General features: G+C 37.9%; 1 protein-coding gene across 1 annotated transcript in view; it reads left to right on the forward strand.

The window, feature by feature from the left end:
• Positions 1–4899: 4899 nt before the first annotated feature.
• The window catches only part of htra4 (HtrA serine peptidase 4), a 31985-nt gene continuing 13258 nt past the window's right edge, over positions 4900–23626 (forward strand). The window contains exons 1-3 of the mRNA XM_084729632.1: positions 4900–5474; positions 21371–21470; positions 23137–23341. Of these exons, the coding sequence (XP_084585758.1) occupies positions 5054–5474; positions 21371–21470; positions 23137–23341 (726 nt within the window). The 5' untranslated portion in view covers positions 4900–5053. The remainder of the gene's footprint in view (positions 5475–21370; positions 21471–23136; positions 23342–23626) is intronic.

Below are 23626 nucleotides of genomic sequence, written 5' to 3' on the forward strand. Positions count from 1 at the left end.
GCTTGTCAGAGACTATTGAGCTATTATCCACATCTCTCATGAGCAGAATGAGCAGACTCACACTGCGTGCAATTACAGTGTCGGTGACCACACTGATGAGAAAATAAATACACAGATGGACAATCTATGTCTTTCAATCAACGCAAAGAAGAATAGAGTCATTTAAAACCTATTGAGTGGCAAATCTGTTACATTGAATCATATGTCTGCCATCACAAGTGAGGATGATGTCAAGGGTATAACAGTTGGCTAAACTTTTTCAAGACATGAGAAGTATTAAAGGTCCAGTGTGTAACATTTACAGATTTATTGGCAGAATATGACAGAAGGATATACTGTAATGTACTATGTTGATCAACCTATTTTTCCTGACCTGAACTTGAGGCTCTTATAGGATAGAGGGTGTTGTAGCCGTACAGATTGATATGATTTGTTATTTTGGGCAATATGAATAAAAAAACTCTCTCTCTCTCTGGGGTATTAATTATCAGGACTGATAGAGAGGTGACACTGTGATGTCATGGTGAGACTGACCTTTGACTCCATCATTTTATCCTATTAGATATTTGTGTGTAACTGTATCATAATAAGCATATGAAATTTGTGAAACTATGACCAACCAAAATCTAATCAGGTCATCTCTGAGTCCGAGTGAACATTTGTGTCAAGTTTGAAGAAATTCCCTCGATGCATTCTTGAGATATGACGTTCACAAGAATGGGATGACCTGAACACATAATTCCTGTGGCCACAACTGTCACCTGTGTGGAGCTAAAAAAAAAAGGCTTTTCAAGATTTTTCAAAAATTGTGAGGTCCTTCAGCATACAGTCATGAATGTACTCAAAAAAATTTAGGCAGATCAGTCCAGTTGTATTGGAGATGAGCTGTGGACAAGCTTACATGCACACAAGATCGCATGATCCCCTCTATAAGCCTGGCTGGTGTCCAGAAAAACATAAAGGAGTGATAGTCTTTTTAAAAAGTTTTTTCAAGGTTTTTCAAGAATTCTGAATCAGAGATTCTTCAGCATATAGTCATGAATTTACACAAAAAAAATGTAGGATGATCGGTCCAGTAGTTTTTGAGATTAGCTACGGACAAGACGCAGGTCCAATGATCATGCACACATGAAAGCAATCGCACAATCTCCTCCCAGCTATGCAGGGATAATAAGTTTGAAGGAACGTGTACATCCATTTTGAATTACATTTTTACAAGGTATCTCTAATTCACTTCTAAAGGTGAAAAAAACTTCTGTCTATCATCTGTTACTTGCTGTTGACATAGACAGAAACAGATACTAATCATCTCAGCTCTGTTCTCTCATTCAAAGTAACTTTCAGGGGCATTACAACATCCTCAGTTCCTAAATTAGATTTCAGTAGCTTAGATTCCAGCGTCCGTCTACATCGCCAAGCTGCAAGATGTGATCAAAGGTTGCTTTGGATCTTTCACAGACGCCCCTTAAAGATGACACGGATGAGTCACACAGAGGTCGTCGAGTTAGTCAGTAAATGAGTTCCATCTGCGGATGAAACGAAGGCGCTGCCCCCCACCAGGTGTAATTTAGGTTGTAGAGGTACCAGCCTCTGATCCATACACAGCCGTTCTCTCATAATGACAGCAGACAGTTAATTATGGTGAATAAAAGCCCAAACAAAGGAGATCAGGGGCTGAGTAAAGTACAATGAACCCGCATCTTTTGAAGAAGCCGACTCAGATCTCAAGTGCATGCAAAGTACAAAAAAAGGAAAAGTGACTGAGAAAAAGTTACTGATATTGATGACTACTACAACCCACCATCCCATAAAAACTCAAAAAAGTTGAAAGTACTCAGTTTCTCTTCATAAGTTGTGACAGAAAAGAAAAAGAAAGAAACTTTGTGAAACTCATGTAAGACATCATCCTAACTGCGTAATTAGCAATTATAAATATAAGCTCCAAGTCTTTTTTGATAGGATGTTAGGTTAGATGCTAATTAAAAAAAAAAAAAAAGGCAACGTTTAAGCGTGTAATACAGTGGGGATATAATTATCAGCAGGATATTATTTTAAAAAGGAGAAATTCTGAGTGGCTTTACAATAAATGCCAGAATGAGCAGATTAACAAACTTGACAGGTACTGTGAGTAAAAACGTGATTTTAATCCTCATTTAAAGGTCTTATGTGTAAGATTTAAGGGGATTTATTGGCAAAATATGTCAGAAATGGAGTATAATATTTATAAGTATATTTTTCACCTGAAAATAAGATTTGTTGTGTGTTTGTTGTCTTACAATAAGCCCTTTATATCTACAAAGAGCGCAGTGTTACTCCATGGAGGCGCCGTGTTGCACCGCCATGTTTCTCCAGCAGCCTTCTGCGTGTTTCACTGCAACTTAGCATGCTTTTTTTTCAGTCTGCATGCTCACCATTAAATGCCACTAAATCATATGCACTGCTCCTTTAAGTGACAAGTTGAGCTCTAATTTTTTCCACCTGCCTTTGGGTACATAACACTACCAAAAACATTTGTTCATGTCAAATAAGGAAAATAAAGGTTATTTCCTTGTTATAGCAATTTAAGTGTCTCTCAATGACAACCTGATCTCTGATAAACATAATTTACAAGAGGAAGCAACCATTTGTTGCCCCATAATACTGGGTTGATTATTTCTTTATCGCAAGATAATGAGAATAATTAACATGTTATCATTTCAAATCAAGCTTTGTTATCCCATGATAACAATATAAATAACTCCTGATTTTAAAATGACGACATTAAAAAAGTGGTTTGGATTCAAAGCATTTTAATATTATAATACAGTTTAATATCTGTGTGTGGTGAATTACTTACATTGTTTGTTCCCTTACTTCCTCCTTTTAGTTTTTTCTGCCTTTTGAATTTTTCTTCTCTTGTCAGTCCATCCAGGATTTTGCTGGCTGTGTTGGGGATCGTTGCAGTCTAAGATTTCACAACAACTTTTCTCAAAAATTGTGACACATATGGTGATGTTTTAGATACGTTTTGCAATGATATTGCAGGAGCAAGTGAAAACTGAAATTTAAAAAAAATGATTTTTTATATAATCTATTAACAATCAATGGTAACTTGTTCTGGGGGGAATAAAACTGCACTCTGTTCATGTACAAGTATTTCTTCTGGTAAGCCTACATACAGTATGTACATTTGCATAAAATGTTATGATTAATTAAAGGGATAGTTCACCCCAAAATGAAAATTCAGTCCACAAAACACTGCTGGTGTTTCAAACATCAAACGTAAAAAACAACCAAAGAAAAATAAAACATAAAATGCCTCCATACTGCTCGTCCGATGTAATCCAAGTCTCCTACAGCCCTGACATACCAAGTTGACTTGAAAGACATCACTAACACCATGTTTTTAGCCTGAATCTTCACTGTACATCTTTAGATCTTTAGATCACGTTCACATGCACACTGTCTGAACTGGGTGTGTGTGGTGTGACTATGTGCACATGCAAGTGAGCAGCATGTCAGAGCTTTAGGAGACTTCACTAGATTTCACCAGACGAGCAGTATGTTTGAAAACTGGTCACCATTCACTTCCATTGTTTAGGAGATTCTGCAACACTGTTTTCCTGTTAAACTCCAACAGGGTTTTGTGGACAAACAAAATAAACTTGACTTTCAGTTGGCATGAGGAGGAGTAGATGATGACTGAATTTTCACTTTTCGGTGAACTATCCCTTTAAATAGAAACAGGATTATAGAAGAAGAAAAGTTAATACACTATATAGTATAATATATATAAAAGTGATATTCAGCAGTGGTGGAAAGAGTACTGAAAATCTCAACTCAAGTACAATTACTGTTACATTGGTAAAATATTATTCAATTAGTAGAAGTACTGTTGTTAGAAATGTACTTAAGAAAAAGTATAAAATACTCTGAGTATTAGTTACTTTTAACTGCTGATGTCACAGTCACTTCTTCAACCTAGGGTTGCAAATTTTGTGTCTTTTCCTGAACCAAGAGTTGAAAGCACTAAAAATCACTTAATGACTAATAATCTATAAGATACTAAACACAATTTTTTTCCTCATTTTCAATTTTTTTTGTCATTTTTTTTTGTCATTTTAAGTTTCTTATTCAACAAACGGCTCCGCCAGACAAAAACAGTGTCAAATGAGGTGACTATTGATTAAACATCCTGAATACATTTTTAATTGGCTAATTTCTTAACAGTAATTAATCGATTCATTCTTAATCATTATCATTACTCCAGATGTGTGCTGCTGCAACATTTTGTTTTGTTTTTCATTCATATATCTTTGTTTTCATTGGCCTGTTTGCAACCAGGGAACCTTATTAGCTACAAAAATCCAGATGAAAGGTTTGGATATTAATTCAAATCGTGCTCAACTATGGTATTAAAAGTAACTAAGTAGATTACATCTTGTAATGCATACTAAAATACAAGTAAATGTGCAGACTTGAAAATCTACTCCTAAAAGTACACAAAAAACTACTTAATTACAGTCATTTGAGTATTTGTAATTAGTTAATTCCAGCCCTGATATTCAGTATGTAGATCTGATGGTACAATATGATATAATGACTAATAAAGTGATTTAAGGTGACAGCTCTGTTTTGTTTGTGAAGAATGAAATACCATCATGTACTCTGACATAAATATCAGATCTGAGAATGGGACCTTTCACTTCATCATGTTCAATTCTAGTTCCAAACCACAGAATAAAAGATATACACTATGTTACTTTTATCATCACGTGTACATTTGTCCTGATGTGGGAGGCAGAGGCCTGAGGGTCTGCATTAAACACATGAAAACAAACACCAGCCCTCCAACCTGGTGCAGCTGCATTCCACACAGGTTGATTCAGCATACAGGAACATCCAGGAGCAGCATGCTGCTACTAGAAGATAATTACTGGCACCAGGCCAGTCCTATAGGCTGTCAGAGTGAGTCTCGATTTACCTGGATGAACTTTATCAGCATGGACACAAACATCAGGACATCATAGTCTTACAGAGACAAGAAGAGGAAGACAGAGGAAGCGTTGGGATCATGATGAAGTTGGTTTTCCTCATCTTCTTCACCTCCGCGGTGCACGCAGGTCTGCTGAGGAGGAAACACAGCTGTCCGCAGGTGTGTGACCTGTCCCAGTGTCCCGCCCCGGCGCAGGCCTGTTACTACGGCCTGGTGAAGGACGGCTGCGGCTGCTGCGTGCTGTGCGCGGCCGGGGAGGGTGAAGCCTGCGGGGAGTCGAGCGGTGACCTCCCCTGCGGCGACGGGCTGCGGTGCGACTCCGTCCGCGGGACCGACGGGCGGCTTCACAGCAGCTGCGTGTGCGCCTCCTCCGGCCCGGTGTGCGGCAGCGACGGCAGGACTTACCCCAGCATCTGCCGCCTGAGAGCCGAGAACAGGAGGGCAGAGCTCGGAGAGACACCCCCGGTCATCCTCATCCAGAGGGGCTGGTGTGACTCAGGTGAGCCGGTCATTAACTTTCTGTCTTTCTTTCTATTTATTTATTTATTTATTTGTTTGTTTATTTATTTGCCTTTTCTTTCCTTCCTTCTTTCCTGTTCTTCCTTTCTTTTTCTTTCCTTCGTTCTTTCTTTCTTTGAAGAAAGAATCTTTCATTCTTTCGTTGTCGTTCTTTCCTTTCTTCTTTCTTTTTCTTTCTTTCTTTCGTTCGTTCTTTATTTATTTATTCGCCCTTCTTTCGTTCTTTCCTTACTGTTCTTCCTTTCTTTATCTTTCCATTATTCTTTATTTATTTATTTATTTGCCATTTTTCTTTCTTTCTTTAGTTCTGTCCTTGTTTATTTCTTTGCATGAAATAATGAAAGAAATAATCTTTCATTCTTTCGTTGTCGTTCTTTCCTTTCTTCTTTCTTGTTCTTCCTTTCTTTTTCTTTCTTTCGTTCTAAAGAAAGAAAAATGCAAATAAATAAATAAAGAATTCTTTATTCATTTATTTGCATTTTTCTTTAGTTCTGTCTTTTTTTCTTTTTTTCTTTCTCACCTGCCAAAGGTCAAGTTGACATGAAAATGTGATCAGCAAACTTGTTGATCAATACAATTGATTTGAAATTTTATTTTATTTTATTTTATTTTAGGGTTCTAAGGGTCACTGTCCCTGTCAAATAAACACATAAAGTTTATTTGACAGGGACAGTAGCCTTTAGCTGTACCAGAGTTAGCGATAAGCTCATTTTCATCTGTAGTCTGTGGGCTGGAAACAGAAAATAACTTCTCTGCTAAATTAAAAAGGAAAAGAAATTCCATAAAAACACTATGATAAGACAGAACAGCTTTAGCAGTAATAATAACAAGAATAATAGAATAGAATAATATCAGTTTCACATCATTAAGACACCACCACAACAACAATAAAACTACAACATTAAGATACTGTTGCTCTTATTATCAGTAACTTCACTTGCTTCTTTTCCAACTTGTTTGAAACGTGCTGCTGGCATCAAATTCAGAGTAAGAATATCAGCTATTAACAAAAATTGAGTTGATGAGGTAAAACGTTAAACATATTGCCTTTTCACTTGAAAATATATGTCATATGTCAGAAAGAAGTAGCAGCAAATGATCACATTCTGCTGTATTTGTGTCCCAGATTTTTTAGAATCAGGGATGTACTAGTAGGCAGACTTCTACAGATCATAACAATAATAATAATGATAATAATAATTTTATTGCACCAAAAATATATCAAACATCAGCACCAGTACATGTAAACTTTGTAAGACTGCATCTGAATGAAACAAAAAGCCAACATCACATATATGGCTGTGAAAAATAATAGTATCAGCTAGTTACTTGGCCCACATTGCAGATATGCTACTCAAAATTCTAAAAAAAAAAAATTGTTAAAATTTACTTCTTATGCACCAACTAAAATATTAAAATGCTGTGTTGCAGTGGTGGACTCTGGCTGTCTGAGGGGCAGGGGCAAAAGAATTAAAAAAGGGCACCAGCACACCAAAAGTCATGACGCAGACAGAGAGAAACACTTCACATCCCTGGTTTAGATTCAAATTTTTTTGTTATGTGACTTAAAGGACATCTGTAGTAACTGTTAAACCATTCACAGGCACATAGAGGCCAGGTAATTGTCTAGCAGGTCAGCCTGAATGGCATGCATCATGTTTTATCCTGTGGAAGGGCATCCAAGAGCTTCTTTTTCATGTTTTATCTCGGGGCATCTAAGAGGGCACTTTCCTCACAAAGCTGAAGGATCTTGAATCATCCTGAGTGGGGTTATTTTACTATCAGAGGAGACAGACAGAAGAGAAAAGAGAAATGTGCTCTGGCAATTGGTGGGATTCCCCACCAGGCACTTTAAAGGTGTGTTGGATGTGGCGGCATCGTAATGGTGAGCTTGCAATCACCTCACCTGACCCCTCCCCATTCCAAGTGTGTAGGAGAACCTGCAATGGCTGCAAAACTAGCAAAAAGGGTGTGTGGGGGCCCATGGAGAGGAGGCCTTCCAATAATTTATTAGACTGAGAATTAACATTGCCCTTGTAGACTCATCTCCATCATGAACAATAATAATAAACAATCCAATTAAATGAATACTTTCTTATTTTATTCTGTATTTCTGCCGTTTAAAGACATGCAGTGTTGATTGCTGGGTTATGTGTTGATGTTGTCCAGTGTCAAGTCTATTTGATCATGTGATGAGACAATGTGACGTGGTCGCTAATTCAGGCACAAAATCTGTCAAAACTGAAAAGATGAAGAAACTATCTTACAGTTTTTCACAGATGCTAAAAGCAGTAAACCCCATTCTCTGATGCAAATGCTCAGTGCCCTAAAACCATTTATTAAATCATTGCAGAAACTTTAAACACATTTTTACTCGCTTAGACCCACCTTGCACAGTGATGCACTTGTGTTGCAAAATGGTTAACAACTGCAACACAACTGTCCTCATTTACACAAGACTCAAAATCGTTCACGCTTGTTTCTATTGATGTGAATTACAGTTTTGCAGTGCAGTCACTGAAATCTGAAACTCATGCACTGAATCCCTGAACCAAGTGAACAATTTCTGCCTCACATTCAGTTTTCAAATCTATGTAAAACACACTTTTTGTAAAATGCTGCACACAGTTTTCTACAAGGGCACGACATTCAAAATTACAGTAAAATCTTTTGTGTTCCTTCGAAAAGCAATGCCAGTGCCAAGCTTTATTTACCAGTTTTCACCACCAGTAAACAGTGTTTCATACAGTAAATGCCTGCATGGTCTACGGCTGAAACCCATACACCAGGAAATATTTCTACAGGTGACTTAGCCTGCAGTGATGGGCTTGGAGTTTTTTCAAGTCTCCAGCTGCCACAGAGAGTTTTCACAGAATGTTACTTGTGATGTAGACAAAGTCCTCTGACCTGATCCAGTGCAAAGACTGATGCAGAATGAATCCGTCATCTGTATTACAGTTCACCCAGCCACACACACAAGTAGCAGAACACATCAGATCATTTGCAAAATGAAACACTTCATTTACACTTTTTAACAACTGTTTACGCTCTAAAATTAAAAGTAACACACCGTTAGTGAAACCAGACACTCAAGGAGCAAAAACTGCACGACTATTGCACGATTTCAACCTCACACTTTTTGCAAAACACTAAACAGTGTTTTTCAAATCATTTAACACACTTTTGTACATTAGACAGAAATTTATTATGTCACTTCTTTGCCCTTTCGAAGCTCTGCCTTTTAAAACACCACACAGTTCAAACAATGGATCAAACACGGCTGTAAGGTTCACAGACACTCAGCTGCTTAACTGTAAACTCTGCAGTCAGGCATGAGAACTAGAGGCAGCAGGTTAGTTTACCTGTACCAAACCTATCAAATGTGCAACATTGGGTTTACGGTGAGAGAGGCTCAACCTCAACACATCTGCTGTTGCAACAGTAATACAGGTGAAAAAACAACTTTTCTCTAAAATCAGTACAATGTAGGTCAGAGCCTGAGTGTAATTCATACTTTATTTTTTTGTCTCCATGCATGCTGTTGTTCTGTTTATTAGCTATTTAAAATGTTCTGTTCTGATTTTCAGTGCAAAATGCAAACTTTGGAAATGTATTGACTGATTTTACAACGTGGAGAGAGATAATATTTTCATCAGTGTGTTGCACTGTTTGTTGTTGTGTGTGATCCTTATGTTCATGTACTTTTAGAGGAAATAAACAAATAAAAGTTTGCTGATTCTATCATTTTAACCTTTAATTCACTAAAATTAATCTTTTGAATCCTTAACAGTTCCACGCCCAATTATTGTTAATTATTGATAAAAAATTGTGAGTTGGTGTGGTGCAGTTTTTGAGCTTCTTAAAGGGGGGTGTGCCAAAAAAAAATGGGAACCACTACCCTTACAAGATCTCTAAAAAAAACTCAGACTATTTCATAAAAAAGTCGAAATGTGTTTTAGACTGAGCTCAGCAGTGTTTAACTGGTCCAAACACAGTCAGATCGTATGAGGCATGTGTGTGCCGTATGGTGACAAAGTTGGGTTTTTACTCATTTTTGTGCAGTTTTTCATTTCACAAAAGATCTGAGGTGTTCTGCTACTTGTGTGTGTGTGTGTGTGTGTGTGTGTGTGTGTGTGTGTGTGTGTGTGTGTGTGGTTGTGGGAATTGTGTGTAGTTGTTTTGACAAAATGAGCCCTGTTTTCAAAATCGTTCTTGAGCAATTGTGAAAAACTTTAAAACTTAGTTAGTAAAAACCAAACTTTGTCACCGTACGACACACACACACTTCATATGATCTGATTTAGTTTGAATGTGCTCTGTTGAAAACATGTTTAACATACTACTTTTTTAATCATGTGCTCTGGGTTTTTTATAGATACTGTTAGGGCAAAGTACATGAATATATGGATCAAACACAGCACAAAAAATTGTGCTGCACACTGATGAAGACAATTATTTCCCTCCACATTGTTAAATCAGTCAGGACAATCCATACATTTCCAAAGTTTGCATTATGCACTAAAAAAACAGAACATGTTTTTTCACCTGTGCTCATGTCAGAATCTCCAAACTGATGTTGCAACACTGAATCTGTTGAGGTTTGACTGAACTCTCTCAGCGTCAACCTAAAGTTCACAACGTGGTCAACCAATGATGCTCTAATCACATCTGATAAACTTGATAAACTTCTTTGTTCACATTTTCATTGTGTTGCAGACAGACAAACTCACCTGCTGCCTTTTATAGCTTTCATGCTCGACTGGTGAGTTCACATCCAAGCAGCTGACTGTTAGAATTGCAATTGTCAGAATTATGTTGTATTTTGAAAGGCAGTGCAAAGAAGCGACACCATATTTCTGTGTCTAATGTAGAGAGGAGTGTTCAGTGTTTTGCAAAAACTGTGAGGCTGAAAACGTGCTTACAGTCGTGCAGATCTGGGCTGAGGTTTTGCTCTTTTGCTCTAGTGAGATTTCACTAACTGTGTGATATTTTTAATTTTAGTGTGCAAGCAATTGCGCTAAGCTGTGGATGTGCATTTTTACATATGTTTTTTGTGCAGTGTAATGACCAGAATGATTTTGCCAGAAGATTCAGAGGTTTTGTAGATGCAGTTTAAATATTTGGTTTTGTGTTTAGAATTCTGAGAAAAGAGTGGAAGGTTTCAAGAAATGTTCCTTAGCAGTTTTGAAAAACTGTAATAGCATACACTGGGGCACATTGTAACTACTTTACACAACTGTGAAAGAGCCTGTCGAGTTGCATTATATGAAGTGTAGGATCCACTGCCTTAGGAGCTTCACCCACAATACAGACTAAAAGTCTTTTGCTTTAGTTTTATTCTTTGATTAAATGAGTCTCTTGGAGGTGCAATAATAAATCACTGGAGTTCTTTAGACCTCAGCTGTTCTGTTGGTGACCTAACAGACTGTGGTGGACAGTATCGGTCAGGACTGAAGGAACAATGTGCTCTGTAAACACTCCTTGAACAAATAAAGGCACAAATTGTGGTCCGATTTTTTGTTGCTGTGTCGCACTTGTAAAAATCCCATTCATCATCACACATACTCTTTAATTTGAGCTGAGAAGCTAATAAACCATTCCAGGGACTGTTTTAAAGATATATATCTGGAAAATGTGTCTATCAGAAAGCTTGATGTATTGTGCCTCCGATGTTCTGCATGTTCGTGCTCAGAAGACAAAACGCTGCCGCAAATTCTCCAGTGATGGTGTTTAATTCTCCTGAGGGAATCCCAGCACTGCACTGCTGTGCAAATATATCCTCTTCATTTTCCCAGCCTGTGCTATCCATTTTCATAATGTGCACTTTCTTATCATAATTCACCTGAGAATTCATCATGCATTAGAGCTGCTGCCGCTCTGCTATACAAGCAGGTATGCGATGTAGAGAAAGGGTCATCAAATATAAAGTAAATACTCAATAAGAAAAAGAAATTTCCTTGTTAGGAAAGTTTTTTATAATGAAGGCTGGTTACCAGTCACAGTGTTCTTGTGACTGGAGGGAAACTGTGAGCATTGTAAGGACAGGGTGTGACCAAAATGAAGTTTTACGTGTAAATTACTATCAGAGAGCTCTAAGCAGGTGCAGATCTCCACCAGGCATCAAATGGTGAAGCACCTACTGCAATGCCAGATGCAACCACCAGATTTGCAAAATTTTGAAATAATTTTTTTTGCATAGTATAATCTAAGTTTTCTTATATAGATGTATGCAAAGTTAGTTTTCTTTAAGATGCATAGAATGGTGTAAACTTTTTATGCTGTGCACCACCTCAGAAAATATTGAAGGTCTCCAAGTACAGCTTTACTGTTTTGTGCAACATTTAATGCGACTGTTAAATTTATTTTCCTCCTGACCTGCACTTCTCTTCGTAATAGTTCCCACCTGGAGGCAGTGCTGCAATGTTTAGAAGTGTTCATTTTCAGTCTCTTCATTTTACCTCCACTAACTACGCTGACATCTCAGTTTCGCTCGTAACTACCAGAAATCATGCACGATATATGTACGCACTACGTGCACGATCATTACAACCTAGCAGGCTGATACTGAAACAAACATACAGGAAAGACCAAACTTATTTTAAATTACATTTCAGTGATCTCATGCGTTCATCTGAAATTTTGAAAATTATGCCTCTTACATCTTTTCATATACCACTAGAGGGAGCTCACGTACCACCAGTGGTACACGCACCTCAGTTTGAGAATCTAGGGTGTAATGGTGTAACTGAGCGTCCTGGGTTCACTTAACTGTATAAACTTAATAAGATAACAATAAACAGGAAGCTAAGTTCAAACTTCTCAATTTAAATATTGTTATTTAGAGAATTTTGTTATTTATTTAGAACAATATAGAAATCTACATTTTTGAATAAAACCACAAAAGGTTCATGTTTTGGCATGGAGACGATTAGGTTGCCCTCAGTAACTGTAAGTAACCACTATCATGTTCAATTCCCCGTACCTATAATAAAATGAAAATCATGAAAATCAGTTCAGAATTAAGCGAGTTATAGTCGGTTTTGGACAGAAGGCTGCATCTCTCATGTGTTCACTAGAGGACCTTTAACGTTCCAATATGGTGAATGTGGAGATGCATAGGAGCAATGTCCACGAAGCTCGCACAACTGGGATTTACTCATCTTGTATGGTGCCTAACTTCAGTGGATCATAACATATTGGTTGCGGAATTCATTTCCAGATGAAACTTCTATATGACTTCAAGCTTTCAAGCCACAGCAAAGTCCAAAATTTGGCCTGCAACATACGAGGTAAGCCTTGTTTTTAGCTCCGCTTAACCTGGTTGATGACTTGTGGCCCCTGCTGGCCAGTTAAGAGGAGTGAGGAGTCAGCAGTCAGTATAAACAGAGCGGTCAATATTTTTTTCAAAAATTGTAAATCACCTCCACCATAAGAGGTTCTTGAGCATAGTCTTGAATGTGCACAAAAAAACTAGGCAGTTAGTTTTCTTCCCTTTTTTTAGCTCAGAGGTTTGTGTGTGTGTGTGATTTATGTACTCCAATGCTCCAATACTCCCCGTGTTCCTTTTCTGTCCAGATGGAAAAGGGCTACGCTGTAGTTTTTCTTTTCCCTTTGTGCTAAAAACGCATTGCAGCCTCATTAGATTTATTCTGTTTGTCTACATGAAGCTGCTTTGATACCCACTGCCACTGAGAAGCATGATTCAATCAGGAACATTGCAAGGGGAGATGTCTCTGTCACAATATAGCAAAAAATAAATACATAGCACCATGACAAAACAAAGGTTGGATACATGTTGATCCTGTTTGTAATCATGTAGTGGTTAGTTCATAAAAAACTGTACTTTTTCACAGGTAGACATGTGGCCTGGTGTTCTGACCCAGTTAGGCTATTTGGCTTTTTTAACCATAAGGTTAGCAATGCAACTAATTCCTAAACCACCATCATAAAGCCAAACAGTATTTAATGGTTTATAGGTGAAAACTGAGTAGAAGATTGTTTGTGTCCAGACCAAAATGAGGATATGCAGTATTTGGTTTAGAAAGTTAGATGTCTATATGTATTCAGTTTTACTGAGGAGTAGGGATGCACAATGTTGGATATTTGCAGATAGCAACCCCTGTAGCAACTCATTTTGTATGATTGTTGATGCAGATGCTGATATGTGCATATATTTTTTTTCCTCCAAATTGCAAAAGACATCAAGTCTCTCCTGTATGGACTTAACATATTACAGTTTGTATTATGGCCCTTGTTGCGAGGGCTCACTGGCAGATGCTTTTCAAAATGTAAACATTCACTGGGCAGAAAATTACTGCTGACAGTTTTTTTCCACTGGTCCCTTTATTGCTTTCTTTCTCTCAAATTCATCATAATGATCAGGATGACGGCTCTTTAATGGGCAATTAAATTTGTTGTGTTGAAGGAATGAGATTTGGCTCCCTCTCACACGATGATGCTGAGCAATCACTGGAGATAGGCACTTGGCGGACGCTTAAAAAAATCTTCAAAATTATTGAGTAAACTCACTGAAGTGGAAGTGAATATAGGTCAGTATTTTAATATCTTTAATTCAAATCATATTACCAGCAGTGATGTAATGAGTCAGCGCTGCGCTGGGCCCCAGTGCAAAATTAGCAAATTGGGCCCTGCCCATCACAATCAGACGTAATATAATGTTAATGTTAACAGCGAAACACACCACAGGAGTCATAATAGCAAGACCAAGATAGCGATAAACTAGCCTCCCTGACAAAATGTGGTGTTGGAGCATCATAACAGATTAAAGCATCGTCACTGTCAGAGAAACTTCTCACATATAAAAACTACCTGGTCACGGCGCACCTTAACACAGGTGAAAATACAATAAACTAACAGGCGACGGCGCACCTTAACATTAAAATTATCAAACTATCTAGATATCAAAACTCAAAAATCTATCCCAGTAAGTTGCCTTTAGATTTTGAGTTGTTTCACCTTTTTTTAACAGTGTGCTACAAAGACTAGTTGTCAGAAAACACAGAGGGGATTGTGTCTGAAAAGAGATGTTTACGTTGATTCAAAAGAAATGTTTTAAAAATATGTTATTTTTAATGCTGTGACCACCACAAATTTAAAAAAAATCTATTCACTTCCATTGTTTTACAGCTGAAACAGGACAAACAAATATGTAGGTAGTTTGGGTGAGCTGATGCTCTCAGGCTAAAGAATAAAAACTTTAAAATGAGAAAACTTAAACCCATCTAACTTATGCTCCCAGTGTGGAACGAGGACTGTGACTTGCAGATAGCAGCGTGCATGTCAAGAGGCCTGTCAGTACATTTCATCACCTTCCATCACTGCTGCTCAGTAACCAGGGTGATCTGGAAACAGACAGGCCAGAAGTGTTGGCATATCTGTAGCTGCTCTGTCTGCTTGATGCAAGACGTGTGTGTGTGTGTGAGAGAGAGAGAGAGAGAGAGAGAGAGCGAGAAAGAGCAACCACCACCACACTCTCCATCATCCACCATGATACTGAAGGGAAACCTTGAACCGCTGCTTGTGTTCCCGATTGACTGTTTTATTTATTCTAATAACTGAGATATTTCAGTTGCATACAGAGGATTATGTCTTCATTTTCAGTGTTATGAAAAAAAAACTTTTCAACAGCCTGTTAGATTTGTGCAGTACTTAATTGTAATGAAGATCATAGCTTCATCCTGCAGTTCAATATATTCCAGTTCCCCTTTGTCTCTGAAAAAGAGCCAGGGTCAAAGCACTTTCTATTAACTAATTTTACTGTAAAATATATTATCAGATTTGTAAAAGTGCTCTCTGCAAAATGATAGAATCAGCCATGAATGTGCTTTAACCTTGTGGTTGAGAAAAGGAAGAGATATTAGAGAAGTCTTTTAAAGCATCATCATCATTGTGTTTTTCTATGATCTTTTTATTGTGCTCTTTAAAGTTTATTTATGAACATTATTTATAGATGCTATTCCACATTAACACCACCACATCATGATTTGTTCGTATGTTACTGTGAGTTTTTTTTATGTGTAACAAACAGCTCCAACAAACTGCCCCTTGTGGGTTTAATAAAGTTGAATTGAATTGAATTGAACTGAACCGAATTGACACCTTAATAAATAACAACCATGTTGCTTTTAGAGTTAAGGCAGGTCATGTATTTCAGAAGCATTTTTGCCATATTTGTTGAAATTCTCTCGGCATCCTGACAGCAATAAATTAATAAAATGATCTGACAGAAAAAGAAAAATATTCAGAATCTGTAGCTGTTGCAGACCTGCAGTAAGTCCATATAAGTCCATATAAGTCCTCTAATTTGCGTATTCTTGTAGTGTTAGGAAAACATGTTCCAGTTTGTCACAGCTGGAGTGAAGAAATGTACTAGCCACCTCACTGATGGTGTTACAATAAACCAGCACAAAAATAATGATAGTTACCACCATAAACCACCGTGGTCTGAACAAACACATTACAAACAATGTTAAAGAGTAGCATTAGCATTTTGGAACATAAAATAGCATAATTAAACTTTAAGCAATGCATCATCTGAAGTGATGCAAATGGGAGCTGCACATGTGAATGTCACAAGCTGCAATCCTACAGTGCCCCACAACAGCTGAAGAATGCCAATACACAAGTTACATTACATGAACTGCACAAGCTTTCCAGATGGTGAAAACTCACCCGTGCATCAACATCAACTGGTACAGAACTTTTTTACCACTAAACATAAGTTCAGTTTCCAAATTCAGATGTCAGAGTCAGATCGGAACTGGAAAAAAAATGGATTGGTACGTCTCTTAACAACACAGCAGAAGAAGTTCAAGAAGTTTCTGTCTTAATTATTTCCCAGCTGATGGGTAAAGTGAAGGGAGAGTGTGTGGGATCATAAATCGGAGCAGAGTGAGCTGCTCTCTGGCTCAGGACCACGCTCTGCTCTGCCTTGGCTACAAACTGTAGATGAATATATTAATTCAGTGCCTTATTTTCTGGGAATCAACAGCAAATTTGCATTGTCAAGAAAATAGACTTTAATAAATGCTTCAGGTTACTTACTATTACGCCTGTGAGAATGAAAGTGTTTCAGACGTGCAAGTGAATAGTGCACCTGAGTCACTTGCAGTATAGACATGGGGTTACTCTTGCTGGTTTCTCCAACATTACCTTTATTGAATCAGTGTGTAGAATTTAGTGGCATCTACTGGTGAGGTTGTAGATTGCAATCAGCTGAATACCCCTCATCTCACCCTCCTCCAAGTGTGAATGGTGCCTGCAAAACTTAAAAACATGAAAGGTCCTCTCTAGATCTCGTGTTTGGTTTGTCCATTCTGATTCTGAGATACTGCAGAAACATGGCGGGTAACAGAAGTATTATTATTAACAAAAGTAACAAAACACAATTCTTATTTTAAGGTGATCATACACTAATGAATACCTTTGAACAATACACTATATTCCATTCCAGCCATATCCTCCCAATAGAAACCCATAAATCTTACACACTGGACTGTTACCAATTAAAGGCATCTTAAAACATGCAACCGTCTTTGAAGTAATATACATCTGTGATGGAAATATTAAATCTTGTGTGAACTGCTATGCATCCTGCCAGCATATTTACACTCGTTACAATTTGGAGACTCAATAGCAGATTAGATAACATGTCAAGTTGAAGTGGTATTGTACTACTGACGGATGATCCACAGTCGCACAAGCTGGCATATCCGCACAGTGTAATTGAGAGGATAGTGAATGTTACAGGATCTGCCTGCCAACTGCAAGCATACTGTTGATTTGTTAGTAGAGCTCACTGACAGGCAAAATAGTTGGTGTTCTGCCAAACTAGCTCTTGGCAATAGACAAACTGTCATTTGCATATAAGGCTGTTTCTGCAGAGACAAGTTCATTTGTACAACTCTGTAAACACAGCATCAGTGAGAATGCGGGGACTTGAGGACAGGAACTGCGAGTTTGCTCAGAGAGCTGAGGAGAGGATGGAGATATTATCGGGGGAAGAGATTGCACTGCTCTTAGGGGGACACAATCACAGGTGAACACAGCAGGTTGCATTTTAAATGAAACCCAAAACCGTTACCAGCCTTGAGGTTTGACCTTCTATTTCCTCAAACCTTTAGCTCTTTTGATATCAGATCAAAAAGCAGCTGATAAACTGCAAATAAAGTGGTGGCAAGGCAGCAGAGATGTATAGATGGCTTCAGCATGTACTGTTCTATGATTAGGGGTCCAAGCAGCGCTAAAAGTATCTGGATCTCAGAAAGTGAAACAGCTACAGTTTCCATACTCAGCAGATAGGTTGCCAGTCTCACCCACTGCTCAACATATTGATACATATGATTTTCCCAGGAGACTTGTTCATCATTCTCCCCTTACTTCCTCCTGGAGTCACAATTTTCCTGTGTCGCTCCAGATTCCTGACAAAATTCTGCACCTTTTTTTCCTGTCCTTTTCATTATTACAACCTGTTTCAGCATGTATAAGCCCTATACAGCTCCAAAAGCCTGCCATTTCCACCTGTGCAACAGTACAGTTTTACCAAATCAAACTTCAGAAGAATTCCTGTTTAAGGGAAAGCAGCATGCATTCTGTAAAAAACTGACACATTGATTTTCTTTTAGGGGCAGTGACGAAAACCACTAGTTCACTCTAGAGGGACGAATGATTCTATATTCCTTCCTGACAATTAAAAGTAAAATTTAAAGTATTTAGCATGGAAATGTTGTTGCAGTGTACTTATTTTGTTATTTGAATTAATTAAAAGCCACCATAATGCAGGAGACAAAGTCTCCAAAACGCATCTCTTTTGGTTCAAAAACCCTCCTTATTTTTGAAATCTCAGGGATGCTGATCAGATTTTTCTTAAAAATATACTGATTTTTCCTGGACTCTGCTAACCCACTTCTCACCTGGATAAGTTTTATACCATTTTGAATTTTATCCAAGTCAGTTTTCGCTACTCCTCTTTTTTGACAATGCATTCAGTTTTGAAATGATACTTTTTGTGTCTTAAGGTTCAATTTTACATAAAAACTCATGAATCAAAATTGGCTTAAGCTAATGTAGTCTGACCCACTGGCTTTAGAGTGTGGGTGTGACCCTGCTGGGAAACATCCACATCTGCTATCTGCATTCTCAAAGTCTCTGTCACAACAACCTCCAAGCTAGCAACCTACTTGCTGAAAGTGGCAAGTGGTTGCTAACGGTAGGAATGTTAACAAGCTAGCACTGTTACTTTTATTTGCAGGGATTTTGCCATTTTCAACAGTGAGTGCTGTGGAGAGAGGTCTGGCTGCAGGACTAAAGCTATTGTTATCACACTTGATGTACTTGTCAGATGCTAGGTCCAATCTTTGCTGAGCAGTCCTGGAATATCCTGCTACGAGGGGGCGCCACAAATGCAAAGAATGTATATCTTGTAATTTGCATTTGAAGCATAATATTGTAATGATTTATTACAAAAAAAGTTAATCAACTACTGCTGCTGGTGTCAGATGTGTTGTATTGGTCTAAACACATGCCCTATAACACAGGACTTAAAACAGGGATTCCTTGCAATGTCCATCCAAACTACTTCCTGTCACTTGGGAAATATAATAACAGCAAACCAGGAAAAACGTTTTTATAACATTGAGAACATATGGGAATTTATTTAGAAAATATGTAGGCCCAGTTCGCTGTCTGAAAAGATATTCAACAGCTGTGTGCATGCGCTGGTGAAGCACACTGAGCGCTTTAATTAATTGATTAACAAGAACAAAGCACCATGAATTCAAACACTTGAGACTGTTAATGTGGTCAGTACAACACTTAGATGCACTTAGGCTCCTTCAAAAGACTGAATGATGAAGATGCAAAGTGTGTATTTTGTGAGGGGGTCAGATCTGTGGGAGGTTCAACAAGCGATTTGCTATGGCATTTAGAATCTCAGACAAAGTTCCAAGTGAAAGCTAAACAAAGCGTGCAAGAACACGGGATTCATATTTGCAAAACACTTCCCTGTGCCAAATAGCCTACTGGCACAGATAGCAGCATATAATTTACATCCAACAGTAGGATGTGGTGAAACGTGCCTTTCTCAGAGCGGCACTGAAAAAAAGAATCCTTTCGAAATCTCACACCAATTGAGAGCAATGATTCATAATTACCTTAATCAGGCTGAATGTGTTTAACATTGCAGCACATACAGTATGAGCCCTCTGCTGGAGCAAGCTGCACTGAACTCGTGTCTGAACGCAAACAGAATATGAAATCTGTCACAGCTTATTAGAATGATTTTTAAAACACCAGACTACTTGCTGTAACTAATTCAGTTTGTTCATACAATGAAGAATTGTAAATTATCACATCCATGAAGCTGTCCAGACAGAGAGTGACAGATCACAGGCTGAACTTTGCATTTCATCCTCACACTTATAATGGCGTTCAAGCTACATGCACAGTTTATATTAGGTTCATAATATTGATCAACATATATGGTGATCTCCTGCCTTATTAATTAGCAGTACCCCCAAATAATACACTAAAGCGGACAGGTTTGGAACCCATATTTCTCCTTGTTGCATTTCATGTTGCCTGAAATAGTCACTGCAGTTTTATCTTAAAAACAAGTGAGTTTCCTGAGAACAATATTACATCCATTCTTGAAACATTTAAAAACATTACTAATATCAACGCTCTAATTAACTAATTTATATATATGAAATATATGGAATTTATGAAATGTTTTGATTTGCATTTATAAGTTAAATCAATAGGAGGCTGGCCCATTACAAGGTTTAATATCCAAAAGTTTTTAAAAGCTTTTAAAATATATTTTCCAGCATAAAACCCCCTCAAAATACGTGTCAGGAATGAGTGATTAATCCCTAGTGTAACACTACGGTCCAGGATTTGAATGCCCAGGTTGCAAAGTCCTGTTTGCCAGCAATGTGGCAATACATGTATGTGCATGTTGCGCGTTTTCAGGTGCTTTGTGTTAATTAAATAGGACGCACATCCAAATGCTTGCAATGTGTTTGGACGCCGATCATCGCTTGCAGCTATATTCTGATCTTAGTGTTTGTGATGTGGGTTTTTTGTTTGTGCTTGCGGTTAGTCCATGATGTCAGTGAAATTAACCACCGCAAAAGTTCCCAGTAGAGCAATGACGTGCCACTACTTGCCTGCGAATTAAGACATACTGTGAGGCGTGCTCTGAGAACGCTTTCCTAGTATTTACTCGCACAATAAGAAATTAATCTCTCTAACCTCTAACTGTTATCTGTTGCATCTTGCCAATTAAGAGCACATTAATATGTTTTAAATTGGACAAAGAAGAAAGAATACATTAAAAAGTTTATTCACATTGAATTAATTAGAGTTTAAGGCCACATTAGCTGCTGTGTGGTTAAAAAGACTTAGTCCTGCAGGCAGTGGATTCAAACACACAACATGAAGTGGCAGGTTAAGTGTTAACAATGATATTAATTAAGATTATGTCCCATTCAGGTCAAACAGAGTCAGGGTGCTGCTATTCTGTCAGCCTACAGGGAAGGCTCTGCTATACTAAATGAAAGGAGACCTGAATCAGTATAATTGGTAACACCTATGTTTACTCCACTATTTCACATCAATATGTAAAAGTTCAGTATGCAAGTAATGCTAAAGAATACCCCATTGATTTAATATTGCACTAGAGTTTAATGACAGTCTATAAAGGGATCAAACTCAATCAGTCAGTCGTTCACAGAGCTATGCCACTAGCATAGCAAAAACACTTTGACTAAAGTTTTACATTGAATCCAACATGTAGAGAAATTGCATGGCCTAACCTGTCCACCCATTATCCTCTATTATCCTCTGTCCCCACAGGAATGCAACATCCAGGGAGCATGCGCTACAAGTTCAACTTCATTGCAGATGTGGTGGATAAGATTGTCCCAGCTGTGGTGCATCTGGAACTTTTCCAACGGTAAAACCAACCGAACCAACACAATTAGGCCTTGTTCAGGCTGCCCGCTCAACCCCACCAGAAAAAAGGTGGTGAATTCTAGTGGCTGTAGTAATCATGACTGGAGAAGTATAAAGAGTGAGGAAGTCCACACATGGAAGGTAGGGTGGACACAGGACTTTCACCCAGGAGGTTCATGCCCCAGAAGTCAATGTTGGGCTATTTAAAGTTTTAAGTTACATATTTGACTTCCGTCATGTGACATACATCATGTGACAAACACACTGTAGTTATCCGAACTCAAACCACAATCTTTTCCTAAATCTAACCAAGTAATTTTTCTTGCCTAAACCTAACCAAACCACTTGACAACATTAACCATGTGTTAAATGTCATGTCACAGAACTTGTGTAGCATAATTAAGGTCCAGTATGCGTGTCACTGCTGGTACTTTCCATTGGTCATTTATGTAATTTGGGACCCAGTGGCAATTTACATATTCTGTTGTGTAGGTATGAGGATGTGTTGCATCCAAATTGAAATCTGGACAGCAGAAAAACTCACAGCAAATCCGATTTTTGCTAATTGGTTCCAAGCCACATTTGAAGGTGGTTTGAAATGTGATTCCAATTGGATTTCTGCAGATGCATCTCAGCCCAGGCCCTCTGGCCGTTCGATCAGATTTCGTAAGTCTTTTGTGTCATTTGCAACATGACACTTAAAAACAGCGTCAAATCCAGAATGACAGAAGTGCATAAAAGTGGCTGAACATCTTTACAACACGTTTAGCAGCCTCCTCCATCGTTGAGTTGCAATGGTGGAGTTCTTCAGCGTGACTTAAAAGCCTGATTGTTTGCAGGGTAAAATAGTGCATAGACACTGGAGAGACTCGTCACCCGCATGAGTAACACTTTGCAATTAGGGCCCATTAATTAACTAATTACACACATCAGTTAACCATTAATTAATACTTTTATTTACTATTTTACTAATGGTGAATTCTTGTATTAATTCATACATTATTTATAGTTTATAACGAAAGTGACCAAGTCCCTAGAGGGTTAATTATAGTTAAATTATGCTTATTCAGAATCAATACATGTTAATTATGGTTAATTAATGATTATACAGCATGTGCAATAAATTATAGGTTAGGCTATAAGTTAATCAGCATGTACATGGGGACAAAGGAAGAAGCAAACTTCAACATGTGGACCATGAATTGTGTCCACTGATCTCACCCTTTTCCAGTTACAGGAAAAATGTTTTTTCTATAGTTTAGCTGTGAAATTCATGATATACATGTTGATTAACATTTTTGTCAACCACATACTAATATTAGTTAGTACTCTAATTAACATGTAAACTTTTAATAATGAATGCTTATTATGTTTGTAACTAATGTTAACTAATGTATGATTTAATGCCATGGTTAACATGAACACTGTGAGTTAATAATTACTAGATACATTAGTTAACTATTAATTAACTGTAAGTTAATGCTTATTAACTTAAGTTAATTAATGGACCCTTGTCATAAAGTGCTGATGCGATAACTTGCAAATAACTGTCTGTCTTAAAGAACTGATTTTAGAGACAAGTCTGGTTTTCCTGCAGTCTGAACAAAGCCTTAAAACACCTCCAACACTAAAAAGTGATGTTGCCCTTTTGCCCTTTCTCTTGCCAGACTGCCATTTTCCAGCGAGGAGGTTTCTGTGTCGAGTGGCTCTGGGTTTGTAGTGTCAGAGGACGGCTGGATCATCACCAATGCTCACGTACTCGCCAACAAGCAGCGGATAAAAGTGCAGCTGAAAAGCGGCTCGCACTACGATGCCACAGTCAAGGACGTGGACCAGAAAATGGATGTTGCACTCATCAAAATTGAACCAGATGTGAGTGACCGCTGTTTGTCCTCAGCTCCCCAAATTCCTTCAGCTAAATTCTGTCTTGTGTTCTTCTCTGGCCTGACAGCTTGTCGTCAGCATCTAACATCAAAGTACAAATACTCTGTTACTTAAGTAGATTTTTCAGGTATCTGTACTTTACTTGAATATTTATATTTCCAACAACTTCTGACTCTAATTCACTGCATTTTAACACAAATATCTGTATTTTCTACTCCTTACATTTTCAAAACTTGCTCACTACTTTAATATAAATGCAGGTAAGTGGAATTA

This window comes from Lutjanus erythropterus, chromosome 10, assembly GCF_056507025.1.
Source record: "Lutjanus erythropterus isolate fLutEry1 chromosome 10, fLutEry1.hap2, whole genome shotgun sequence".
Lineage (NCBI taxonomy): Eukaryota > Metazoa > Chordata > Actinopteri > Lutjaniformes > Lutjanidae > Lutjanus > Lutjanus erythropterus.